The 13,418-nt window shown below is 44.4% G+C and overlaps 1 protein-coding gene across 2 annotated transcripts; it reads left to right on the plus strand.

The window, feature by feature from the left end:
- Window positions 1-224: 224 nt before the first annotated feature.
- Window positions 225-11,555, plus strand: LOC124016101 (malate dehydrogenase, cytoplasmic-like). 2 transcript variants are annotated; one of them, XM_046331626.1, is made up of 9 exons: window positions 225-513; window positions 4,054-4,152; window positions 4,402-4,498; window positions 5,444-5,619; window positions 7,370-7,492; window positions 7,816-7,992; window positions 8,697-8,810; window positions 9,225-9,314; window positions 11,100-11,555. In XM_046331626.1, the coding sequence occupies exons 1-9, from the start codon at window positions 460-462 to the stop codon at window positions 11,220-11,222; spliced, it is 1,053 nt and encodes a 350-aa protein (XP_046187582.1). In that variant the 5' UTR covers window positions 225-459; the 3' UTR covers window positions 11,223-11,555. The 2 variants fall into 2 exon arrangements, with proteins under 2 accessions (XP_046187582.1, XP_046187583.1); XM_046331627.1 differs by lacking the exon at window positions 225-513 and adding an exon at window positions 2,991-3,160.
- Window positions 11,556-13,418: the final 1,863 nt, after the last annotated feature.

Consider the following 13,418-nt stretch of genomic DNA (forward strand, 5'->3'; position numbering starts at 1 on the left):
GGTACTGTACATTATGATGTCCTTATGTGACCCCCTCAAAACACACCACACCTCTGCGGTTCTCAATTGTAGGCTAGTGATGTCATTCACCAAACCCCCCGTCTCACACCAGACATGATTATTAGGATAGACTACACTTTATGCAACAGTACTTATTATTAATGGGCAAAAGATTACGGCGCAGTCAATCTATTTTAGTATACTAAAGCTTATTAGCGGACTAGACTGTAGTGCAAGAGAGTGGGGGTGACTCCTGGGTGAGACTGATAGATAGCGGATCCGAGTTAACTGCATAGCGGAGCGCGTTTCTGTCTTAAGGGCTCGCGTTTCCCCGAGGTTGTTGCACCGCTCTCTAGGTCCTTCTCTCCCCGACTATCTCGCCCTAAACTCTTTTCGCCTGGACTCGCAAAGACAGACGGTCGGACATACTGTAGCGAGGGGGACGGATCCGGGTTCACCATGTTGACTTTGTTGACAGCGATGTACATAGTGGTGCGGGCGGCATCGTCGGAGGTAAGACTCTTGTCCTTGACCGCACCAGCCACCAGCATACCAGAGGGGCTCTCAAACGAAATGTTAAGGCTTCATTTGAATTAACTACAGTTGCCAACTCGACATTGACTCTCCTCCCTATAGCCTATCTCTTGTTGAATTACCGTGATAAGCTCTTACAAACCTAATCCTATAGGGTGGCCTAGTGAAATATTGGTTAATTCGGGTCCCCGTTAGTTTTTGCCGAAGCTTCATCTATTCCTCCTGGGTAGTAGACACTGTCGACTAGAAAATGATAGGCCCATAGGCTACTATTTGGGGGTATCTATCCTCAGTCAACAAGACATTCGAATTGAGTAGACTACTGTGAGGCCTACTCATTCACAATAGCCTACAGACTTGAACAAAGTGTATGTCGCTCGACCGTCCTGTCTGTGTGACCACATCATCATTAATTAATTTCCTGCCTCCCCTCGGCAGCTTTGGTGAAGAACGCGAGCGGGTGTTCATTGCACCATGGATAGCTCCATGCCACCCGGTGCGTCAGACAGGCGCTGCCTCCATAGGGAAGCCAACTATTTTCACCGGGCGATTATGTAACATTAATGCCCCACTTCCCACAATCCTAATGAAACGGATCTAATTAAGCAATAAAGCACGAGGGGTGTGCTATATGACCATATACCACGGCTAACGGTTGTTCTTGTGCAAGGACGACGCAACGCGGAGTGCCTGGATACAGCCTTTAGCCGTGTTATATTGGTCCACAAACCCCTGAGGTGCCTTATTGCTATTATAAACTGGTTACCAACGTAATTAGAGCATTAAAAACACATGTTTTGTCATACCCTTGGTATAGGTCATATATATCACGGCTGTTAGCCAATCAGCATTCAGGGCTCTAACCAACCAATTTATAATTCCTTTTTATATCTGTTGGCATAACAATAATCTAAATGTTTAGCCATGTAGCGTTTTGTTAGATGGTGTATACCGTGTACATCCTCCTAATACAACTTAAATCATTGTAAATAATAACTAAGGAACATGTTAAATATGCTGTGGCAAATACTAGGCTGCATGTCTGTGTTAGGTCCTGGTTGCTTCATGTAATAGAGTGGACATGAATTATAGATAAAAAAGTCAACAGGCTTTTTGAAACAAGTTCTTTTGAAACCTCTGAATGCATCCACAGAGGGACATGCCAGAAACGCTGGGATTATGGTGCATCCAAACTAAATTGCATTCCCTAAACCTAACCTTGTTCTTACCCCCACCCTCGAAAAAAAGCTCATATGCCTGCTCATCAGTTGTGAAGATAATGCCACTTTAGTCTGTTCTATTGCTAAGCATCTTGTGACTAGTCTACCAGAGCCACATCACTGCACTTGACTTCAAATGACCCCGCTCGTGCCCCAGTGGAGGCTACAGACGGACATCTTCTTCCAATAGTCTTCTGTTAGAAAAAGTTAGGTGGACGTTATACTTACTACGTGAGGATGAATTGTATTTTGTGTTGGAATTAGGCTACCAGTTGGCCTATGACCTATTTGATTGTACCCACCTACCAAATAAAGATGCAGATAGTAAGGCTGGGAGAGGACAGTGGTTTTCAAGTTAAACCAATATGGACAAATCTTGCCCAGCACTTTCACTTATCAGTGATCATGAAACAATGAGGCCATGAAGGAGAAGTGTCTCCATCTTACAGACAATGGCCATTAATAGTTGCTTAGTAGTAAGTCACAGGACCAACCTTTGACTCCGTCCCTCTAATCAGGCTTTTGTTGGGTTGTTGAATTAATATTTGCTTGAAATATTGTTCATGTCTTAGTCTTATTAACTTGAATTATGAGCCATTAATAGATCATTTACAAAGCATGTTTTCGATTGGCTAAACATTTATCCTGTCGGCGGGCTCAATCTTTATAGGAAAATGCGGTGTGATGTAATGTAGGCGTGATGCATTTGTAAAAGCAAACATAGATTGATATCAGGGTATAGGCAAGGGGTTGAATTCATTGGCTGAATTCAACTTGGCACAGGGCTACCAAAAATCCACGAACAACATCCCAACACAACTCTAATGTATATCTCTGATTAATGAAGTGTATATAGATTCAAATGTGTGTTTTCTTAAAAATAGAGTTCAAAAAAGCTTGGCCAAGTGTTAATACTATTGCTATCCTCCTTCATTCATTAGGCCACAGTAAGAACTGCAAGTGACTGTGTACAGAAAATCCTAGGATACTGTCTATCTAGTCCTTCTAGAGGAGTGATGAACGTCTGCTAATTTATTACAAAGTTATAACAAAAAAAATGTGTGGCTGAAAGACGCAAGAAGCAAGGTATTTGTAAAAGGAGACATATGAACGCGGCCCACACTCAGTTTTTGTGTGTGGTCCATATAAGGTCATGTGGGCGTGGCCTTCGAGAACAACGAGCTGGCGCTGCAGCGGTTCTTCATGGGGAATGTGTTCCTTTTCGTGATTTGAGCGGGTAAAAAGACCAGCATCAGTGAATATTCAACTACAGATCCCTGGATAGGAATCCAGTGCGCCATCGTCGTACATTTCAATACAAGCGCAGAGGTGACCCTTCAGTCTAGTCCTAGCGAAAGAAACAGTGTTTGCAGGCTTAACGAGATCCTCTATCTCAAGTGAATATGGTAAGATGTATGTTTATTTTGTTGCCGTCAAGTTATAGCTAACTGTTATATGAATGATGCATCGAAAGTGTTTGCTAGGTAGGATAACAGATGCTTGTCATTGTTGATGAGCAATTTGGGGTTTGTGTCCACTTGTCATTGAAGCCGGGAGCTAGTAGCATCAGCGGTTAATCTCATGTTTGATCAAAGATTAGTCTGTTGTTTCAGCAAAGATTTCCGTCTAACGTTCACCATCTCTTTCTGAAGTCGTTCGCTAACGTTAGTCAGAAAGATGGCCAACCAGCCATCTTGTGCGGTAACCCATGTATTAAAGCCTCGCTTATTGCTATTTTACTGCCGCTCTTTAATTAGTTGTAACTTTTATTTCTTATTTTATTTTAGGTATTGTTTTGTACGTATTTTTTCTTACCTGCATTGTTGTTTAAGGGCCTGTAAGTAAGCATTTCACTGTAAGGTGAATAATAAATAACATTTGATTTTAAGAAATGAGAATGCTGGATTTAAAAAACTAGTCTCTAGACTACAATTCCGAAATTAAGAAGATAAAGTAAACTGCCTGATTCGGAAATTGTTTCCGCTTTTTCACGCTGGCAACGATGTAGCCGCGGTGTCTTCGAGAGCGGTGTGGTCAGCATGTAAAGACTTTCGCGCGTGGCATTAGTCGAAAATTGCATCATCATCATCATCATCATCATCTTTATTTCATTCAGTTCCTCTGCCAGCTAATGCAAAGTGCGTTTCCATCTGTCGACACTGAATTTTGTCATTTTAATCAACATAGCAGTCAGATGCGATTACTGCCGCTTCATTTGCGTATCCCTGCTATGTAGGTCATTACTGCTGTGTTGGAAGATTGCACAGAATGAGTATGGGGTTTGTGTGTTGTTTTACAGGCCGACCCAATCCGTGTGCTGGTGACTGGCGCTGCTGGACAGATCGCCTACTCCCTGCTGTACAGCATCGCCAAGGGAGATGTCTTCGGCAAGGACCAGGTAACACGGCCAACGCCTACTTCTACCCGCACACGCTCTCTTTCAAATCAGCGTTTGTCCTCGAGCACAGGAGGCAGACGGATGCTGTAACATGTAGGCTGTAAAGATATCGTTACATAAGCGCGTGTGAATTATGCATGGGATGTGAATTTTTGGCATGAGGTCGGGAGGGGCCGAGCTCTTATTTTTGTCAGCTGCTTGAAGAAGAATGGAAAAAAAAATCCCTCTTTGCAATCGTTTCTGTTCTAGCCCATCATCTTGGTCCTGCTGGACATCCCTCCCATGTTGCCGGTTCTGGATGGGGTTGTGATGGAGCTGCAGGACTGTGCTCTCCCACTCCTGAGGGGTGAGCAATGCTTTTCTATTCTGCCTGTGCTGGTTGTGAGAACATATGCAACCCATTATACATAGGCGTGCCTTTTTTGGCATGATTTACATTGTGTCCTCCCCCCCATCTGAAACACATTTAAAATGCGTTGGGTGTGGACTGTTGCTGCGGTACTATTCCAATAGCCCTAATTTCACAGCAGCAGGGATGGTCCACAACAGACTGCTGTGGGAAGGAGTGTCAGAAAGGAGGCCTACTATTCGTCGGTTCCCAAGGGCCTCTAGGACATTCCAACCAATCCCGGGAGTGGTGGGGCAACAATAGGGGAGGTGGGGTACAAGACATCTCGTGCACCAATGAGCCCTGACTGAAGTTCATCCTGATAAAGCAGGGAAAGAGTTTTTCATTAGTTGCCACAGAGCAAACATTATCTACGAAATCAGCGCATTTGGCAGTGTTTCAAGAAACGAGACAATTTATCAGCAAGGTGGAGCCACTGAGTGCTAGACTATCGGTTTGGAAATAACCTGGTGTGTGTGTGTGCACAATTACCTCAGGGCATTTCCCACACAGAGACTGTTTGTCCTTCCCTAATCTTGCATTCATGTACACCCAGATGAGCCAGAAATAGCAGTATAATTACTGTAAATTAAAAAGGTCATTAAAAAGTTCAGCTACCACCACAAACAGAAACTGCCAACACACCTATTTATTTTACTAACTTTAGCAGACATTCTATGCTTAATTTGTCTTATAGAAATAGTTTTTTTAAACGCATCTTATAACCTGATTGTGTTGCTCTTTTGTCAAATCTGAATTTTTAAGTTCATTGCAGAATCCAGTAAAACCATTACATCTCTCTACAAATGGGGCAGTAAACACAACGTTGACAACTACATCCACTCTATCCAACACAATATCCATCGTAGCTAACCGTCACCCCACCCCCATCTTCGTCCACAGAGGTCATCCCCACCGACAAGGTGGAGCTGGGCTTCAAAGATCTGGACGCCGCCATCTTGGTGGGCTCTATGCCCAGGAAGGAGGGCATGGAGAGGAAGGACCTCCTGAAGGCCAACGTGGCCATCTTTAAGGCCCAGGGGGCCGCCCTGGAGAAGTACGCCAAGAAGACCGTCAGGGTAACTGTCCCTCTGTGTGTCTATGACTCGGCATGTTTCGGGCCACTGCCGCAGAGCAGCAGCAGCCTGGCTAGAGAGGACACACACACACACACACACACACACACACACACACACACACACACACACACACACACACACACACACACACACACACACACACACACACACACACACACACACACACACACACACACACACACACACACACACACAGCTCTCATTGCTAATGATAATCAAGGGACATGAAGGCACAACAGTACTGCAAAGGCCAGGTTGTGGGGTGTTGAATGATGTTAAAGGGTGTTTTGGTGAAAGGTTCATCTGCTTTTACAGATGTAATATTTTGGTGAGATACATTTTTGATTCCTGTTAAAGACTTGACACAATACCTCTAGTTCTATGACATTTGACATGAACCAGCTTGTAGAACTTTCCTTCCTTTTAAAAGTCACACAAACCTTTTTGACAAATCAGACTATAGTTTGACCTTTTTACATTTAAAACAGGCCATTTAAAAAAAAAACATTTAACAGCCTTATACTTCTATGGTATCGGCGCAAGTTCACATCTTACAGGCTATTAATCCTGTGTGGAGTCGGCTGTGTTCCAAAGCCAGGGATGAAAACTACTCCACGCTGTGTTGTGTGTGTGTGTACACACTGCAGTCACTGGTGTCACAAGGGGGGCCGTTGGCAGCAACAACTAGACGTCAGTGTGACGGAACAAAGACTCACCTCTTCTAATGGCCAAGGTCAACGACTTCTGATCCGGGAATGTGTGTGCATTCGAGTGGTCAGGTTTCTATACGATCTATGTAGCTACATAAGAACTGAATGCCCGTCCTCTAAAGTGAGTGTGTTTTTAGAAGAAGAGTAGAGATGTGAAGAGAGAAATGTGTATATATACGCACACACAAGTACCCACATTAGCCAGGAACAGTACAGCGACCCGGTGAGTAGTTCAGGGGTTGAGTGTCTTGCTCAGGGGCCATAATGGCGGGAGATGTTATCTTTCTAGGGTTGGCGCTGGCAGCCATAACACTCATGTACACACAGCGATCCCTTTAAATCGAGCTAATCCTTGACCTTCATTTAAAGGGGATGTATTCTGTGCGTGACATCAATCTTCTATAGATTTTTTTTTTGGCCATTTAGAAAGTGTCAGCATTTCCCTTAGTCGTGACTCATGTTTCTCAGTTGCACTGCTACTCTTTTTTAAAATATATATTATTTGATATATATTTGCATTTTTTAAATATAAATTCATTTAATGATATCCAATTGGTAGTTAGTCGTGTCCCATCGCTGCAACTCCCGTACGGACACGGGAGAGGCGAAGGTCAAGAGCCATGCGTCCTCAGAAACACAACCCTGTCAAGCCGCGCTGCTTCTTGAAACACTGCTCACTTAACCCAGAAGCCAGCCGCACCAATGCATGCGCCTGGCCCGCCGCAGAGGGGACAAGGACATCCTGTCTGTCCAAACCCCACTGAAGTGCCTTAGACCGCTGCGCCACTCGGGAGGTCTCTGCTACTCTTTCTGATGATGTGCCATCTCTGCTTTGCATAAAACAATGCGTATGCTTTTAGATGTATAAATAGTCACATACAATGGCACAAATGAAGATGAGGACTTAAAATAGGACTTATCCTACTCTCGTTTGCTACTCTGAAATGGAGCTGTTTGTGAATCTGTAGTTTGAGTGAGTGATGACTCTGATGTTTCTAACCTCTCTCTCTTTCTCTCAGGTCTTGGTGGTGGGAAACCCTGCTAACACCAACTGTCTGATTGCCTCCAAGTCTGCCCCCTCCATCCCCAAAGAGAACTTCTCCTGCCTGACCCGTCTAGACCACAACCGGGCCCGTTCCCAGGTAGGCCAAAGCCAAAAGGCTCCATCCGGAAAAACACACCAGTTCCTAGCCTCAAGGCACTTGTTGTAATGTCCAGTCCCAAATGGATCCCTCTATACCCTATGTACTTCTGGATATCTGAGAGGATTAAGTGTGAGCAATATGACTGGTTAGTTGGACATTTTACCATATTTCTTAAACCTAGTCAATCATCTTATCTCTACAAGTGCATAAGGTGTATGGGGCTGTACGTCCATTTGGAATTCGATCTGAAACAATTGAATGGGTATTCCAATATGGTCAAAAATCCCATGAATGACATCGTAGCCTGTGTCTGCCTCTAGGTGGCGATGCGTTGCGGCGTGCCCGCCGACGCAGTCAAGAACGTCATCATCTGGGGCAACCACTCATCCACCCAGTACCCCGACGTGCACCACGCCATGGTCAACGTGCATGGCAAAGAGGTGGAGGCGTACAGCGCCGTGAAGGACGACAGCTGGCTCAAGGGAGACTTCATCTCTGTAAGCGAACTCTAGTTTTGGCTCTTCTGACCTAACCCATTTTTGACATAATTTCCCGTAAATATGTACTGTAGGGCATTCTAACAATTTGCTTCAAAGGGCATTATTCTGCCTGTTTTTTTTAATTTTTATGGCTTCGTTTTTATGAAAATGTTCATGGCCTCAAACTGTACAAATGTACCAAGTTTCATGCCTTATGGAAAAAGTAAACAATTCGACCCAAAATCTGCACACGTCGCTTGGACTACTGCTCATAATCCAATGTTATTTGTCACATGCGCCGAATTCAACAGGTGTAGGTTAGACCCTTACAGTGAAATGCTTACTTACAAGCCCTGAACCAACAATGCAGTTTTAAGAAAAATATGTGTTAAGTAAAAAAAAAAATATATAAACAAATAATGCTTTATGAATGTAGTTATACATATTAATGATCAGCTATTTGCACCTATGTTGCGTATGCATAGCTCATAGGTATTATAAATGTGCGATCCTTACCTGAATGAATCCCTATTCATGGACAAGTGAGTGTGGGTTGTAGGTGTCATCTGGACCCCATATCTCATCTTTCAATAATCTCTTATCTGAATACAAGCATCTTCACTGAATCTATTGACCCGTGTTATTCCTTTAGTTGTAATGAAGCCGTCCTAAATCCCCCTCTGCCCCGCTCTCTCTCCCTCTCTCCTCTCTGTCTCCTGCAGACGGTGCAGCTGCGTGGTGCTGCCGTCATCAAGGCCAGGAAGCTGTCCAGTGCCATGTCTGCCGCCAAGGCCATCTGTGACCACATGAGGGACTGGTGGTTCGGCACTCTCGATGTAAGCCGTGTATTTGGGAGGTGGGGTGGAATGACGTCAAGGGTCTGCAGCGAACCCCCCCTCCTCCCAAACACCAGAAAACACTAACATTTAATGCTAAACAACTAACATTGTTCAAATGTTTATATATTGAAAAGTGATATCTTGGAACAGAGCACCATGACTCCTCTTTATTTTCAATCTGGAAGAATCCACAAACATGCAAAGCATTTTTGGATGTCTCAGACAAATTCATTTTAATTTGGCAGTACTCTTAAGTGGGAAGCTAATATCAGGGGGTTGCATAATTCTGCTAACTTTCCTAGGATTTCTGGAAAACCTGGGAATTTGGGGGAGGGGGAGGGTGTTACCAAAATGTTGTGTTTTTTGAAGCTGAGTCCCTGGTCTGACTGTTTGTCCTGTTGTTATTTTCAGGGTGAATTCATGTCTATGGGTGTTTACGCTGGTGGAAACTCCTACGGAATCCCCGAAGACCTCATTTACTCATTCCCTGTTCATATCAAGGTAAGGCATAACCATAGAGATGGATAGAGGGCTCTTGTGCCACAGTTTATTTATGAATTGCCAAAACTTGTCACTCAAACTAGTCACTCATAGCCCTCAATGGCACTGCTCATTCTGTCACAGAAAAGGCCATTGTATACATAGCATCTCTATGGACATAACTAAATCAACCCTGGCAAGGTGTATTAATAGAACATATAAACTCAGCAAAAAAAGAAACGTCCCTTTTTTAGGACCCTGTCTTTCAAAGATAATTTGCAAACATCTAAATAACTTCACAGATCTTCATTGTAAAGGGTTTAAACACTGACTCCCATGCTTGTTCAATGAATAAACAATTAATGAACATGCACCTGTGGAACGGTTGATAAGACACGGATTACACACGGTAGGCAATTAAGGTCACAGTTAGGAAAACTTAGGACACTAAAGAGGCCTTTCTACTGACTCTGAAAAACACCAAAAGTAAGATGCCCAGGGTCCCTGCTCATCTGCGTGAACGTGACTTAGGGATGCTGCAAGGAAGCATGAGGACTGCAGATGTGGCCAGGGCAAGAAATTGCAATGTCCGTACTGTGAGACGCCTAAGACTGTGCTAGAGGGAGACAGGACGGACAGCTGATCGTCCTCGCTGTGGCAGACCACGTGTAACAACACCTGCACAGGATCGGTACATCCGAACATCACACCTGTGGGACAGGTACAGGATGGCAACAACAACTGCCCGAGTTACACCAGAAACGCACAATCTCTCCATCAGTGCTCAGACTGTCTGCAATAGGCTGAGAGAGACTGGACTGAGGGCATGTAGGCCTGTTGTAAGGCAGGTCCTCACCAGACATCACCGGCAACAACGTCGCCTATGGGCACAAACCCACCGTCGCTGGACCAGACAGAACTAGCGGTAATTGCTCTTCAATGACAAGTCGCGGTTGTCTCACCAGGGGTGATGGTCGGATTCGCGTTTATTGTCGAAGGAATGAGGGTTACACCGATGCCTGTACTCCGGATCGAGGTGGAGGGTCCGTTGTGGTCTGGTGCAGTGTGTCACAGCATCATCGGACTGAGCTTGTTGTCATTGCAGGCAGTCTCAACGCTGTGCGTTTACAGGGAAGACATCCTCCTCCCTCATGTGGTACCCTTCTTGCAGGCTCATCCTGACATGACCCTCTAGCATGACAATGCCACCAGCCATACTGCCCGTTCTGTGTGTGATTTCCTGCAAAACAGGAATGTCAGTGTTTTGCCATGGCCAGCGAATAGCCCAGATCTTCACTGCAGTACTTAATGCAGCTGGTGGCCACACCAGATACTGACTGTTACTTTTGATTTTGAACCCCCCCCCTTTGTTCAGGGACACATTATTACATTTCTGTTAGTCACATGTCTGTGGAACTTGTTCAGTTTATGTCTCAGTTGCTGAATCTTATGTTCATACAAATACTTACATGTTAAGTTTGCTGAAAATAAACGCAGTTGACAGTGAGAGGATGTTTCTTTTTTTGCTGAGTTTATATATCATTTACCGATGGGTGGTTATTGAAAGTCATTGTTACCCAACATCTGCTTTTCAGAGTTTAGGTTATACCAACATCGGCCTACTATTGCAAGCCAGCAGTTTACACAGACTTTAGCAGCATTCATTTGCAATTGGAAAATCGTGACACAACTGTGTTACTCAGAGCATTGTGGGTACTGTAGTCATGTACTGTAGTTGTGATCCTGGACTAGATGAGGTGTGCTGAAGAGCTCCCTGTTTGATCCTCATCCATATTCTCCCCACAGAACAAGTCGTGGAATATCCATGACGGTCTGCCCATCAACGACTTCTCCCGCGCCAAGATGGACGCCACAGCCGCCGAGCTGGTGGAGGAGCGAGACACGGCCCTGTCCTTCCTGAGCCAGTGACTCACAGTGCCACCTACTGGCACACCGCCACAACAGCAGCACTTAGAAGACCCCCGGAACCCTCCTGACTCACGTCTGTGACCAATAGATCCATTCGAGTCCCCTGCGCAATTGGCGTGTGTGTGTGTGTGTGTGTACCTCTCTGTATGTATGTGTGTGTGTTTAAGGTCACGGTTATTAATAATAAACCTGTAATAAAACAATGCTATCTAAACGTTGGCCTTTGTCGGAAGACACTGGAGGATTGTCCTTTGGGTACATGGTAACACACAATAGTTCTACTGTACTTGTACATGTTATCTAACAATAAAAATAGATACAACTGAAGACCCATTCTGTGGATTGTGGTTGGTTATTTGACTAAATATCTTTCAAGCTAGGGTTTTCTGTTATTTTTCCAGTTTATAGAAATATGATAGTTGTATTTCAATCAATATGGTAGTTATGACTAGTGAAATGTTGAGTAATAATTTTTCTACCCCCTCTTTCCGTTGAACTCAAAGTATTGTGATCAGAGGGTATTTCTGAAGCTAATTATCTTCTAACATCAATCATGATGTCATAGATGGTGAGGTTCATTGCTCTTTGCAATGAAACGTTTGACCACATGGCGGCAGTGTTGACAGCTTTTTAATTCTCAGGGACCCTTTCAAATCGATCAAATGGTAGTTTAACCATATTAACAAGATTCAAGTAGTGAAAAGCCTAAGATTTGTGGGGGACTTTAATCTCCCTGTTACCCAATCATTTCTAAGCCACGTTATCAATGTTTCAAAAAATAGCAGTTGCATGCATGTAAAGTTATTTTTTACAACCATCCGAGAACCTATCATGAAACATGAATCTATCATTTAATCAACCATCCTGGACTGCCCGGTGGAAGGCACTCTTTGCCCATTTTGCAGTGCCTGACAAACTGCACAGCGGTCAGGTTCTGAACTTTAAGTCTACTGTTTGGTGAGCTGTGCTATGCAGGTAGAGGGTGGTCCGGAAGACCCACACACCCCACTCCAGAGAAAATGAGAAGAGGGACACAGTCTCACATAGAGATCTTATTAAATGACATATGAATTGTTTTAAACATAGTATAATATTTTCTCAATTGCTGGAATGAAAGTGTTCCTTTACCGACCCAGCGCGTGCGGCTGTCTGTCTGTTCTCTCTCAAGTCGATGACGTTCATCTTTCATTGAATGTCCAATATTTCCTATCAAATTACAGAAGGCGATCAAAGACTATATCGGCTAGGCTTTTGGGAACTACTTGAAGAGATCACATAGAGATCTTTAGTTTATAGTATTTGATGAGTTTCTGGAATGTAATTTTCAGGCTTTTGGTCCCTCATCAGCTGACCACCAGAACCAGGGAGTCTGGTGGGCCAAAAAGGCATGGTACTGGGCCCAAAAACAGAAGGCTTCCACTGAGGTTTGGGGTGTATTTGGGGATTATTTGGAGGGGTGGATTAAGCCTCAAAGATGTTTGGGAAGAAAGGCTATTAAAGGGAAAAAAGACTATCTGAGAAGAAAGTGATTTAGCCAATCTACTGAATAAACTAATTCTTGACTACTATTAGTCAGCAGAGTTGCCATCTGGAAGGCAGACCACCATAGTCTCTGTGCCCATGGAAGTGAAGGTAACCTGCCGAAATGATTACCACCCCGTAGCACTCACGTCGGTAGCCATGAAGTGCTTTGAAAGACTGGTCATGGCTCACATCAACACCATCCTCCCGGACACCGTAGACCCACTCCAATTCGCATACCGCCCCAACAGATCCACAGATGATGCAATCTCAATCGCACTCCACACTGCCCTTTCCCACCTGGACAGAAGGAACACCTATGTGAGAATGCTGTTCATTGACTACAGCTCAGCGTTCAACACTATAGTGCCCTCAAAGCTCATCACTAAGCTAAGGACCCTGGGACTAAACACCTCCCTTTGCAACTGGATCCTGGAATTCCTGACAGGCGACCTCCAGGTGGTAAGGGTAGGTAACAACATGTCTGCCACGCTGATCCCCCACTCTGTGGCCCCTCAGGGATGTGTACTTAGTCCCCACCTGTACTTCCTGTTCACCCACAACTGTATGGCCAAACACGACTCCAACACCATTAAGTTTGCCGACGACGCAACAGTGGTAGGCCTGATCACCGACAACGATGAGACAGCCTATAAGGAGGAGGTCAGAGAACTG

The sequence above is a fragment of the Oncorhynchus gorbuscha genome, linkage group LG26, assembly GCF_021184085.1.
Source record: "Oncorhynchus gorbuscha isolate QuinsamMale2020 ecotype Even-year linkage group LG26, OgorEven_v1.0, whole genome shotgun sequence".
NCBI classification, from domain to species: domain Eukaryota; kingdom Metazoa; phylum Chordata; class Actinopteri; order Salmoniformes; family Salmonidae; genus Oncorhynchus; species Oncorhynchus gorbuscha.

What these genes read in the sequence shown, in the direction of transcription:
- LOC124016101 (XM_046331626.1), top strand. Translation starts at nt 460, where the DNA reads ATGTTGACTTTGTTGACAGCGATGTACATAGTGGTGCGGGCGGCATCG. An exon ending in ACGCCAAGAAGACCGTCAGG is followed by an intron (nt 5,620 to 7,369) that starts GTAACTGTCCCT and finishes TCTTTCTCTCAG; the next exon opens with GTCTTGGTGGTGGGAAACCC. An exon ending in GGTGGTTCGGCACTCTCGAT is followed by an intron (nt 8,811 to 9,224) that starts GTAAGCCGTGTA and finishes TGTTATTTTCAG; the next exon opens with GGTGAATTCATGTCTATGGG.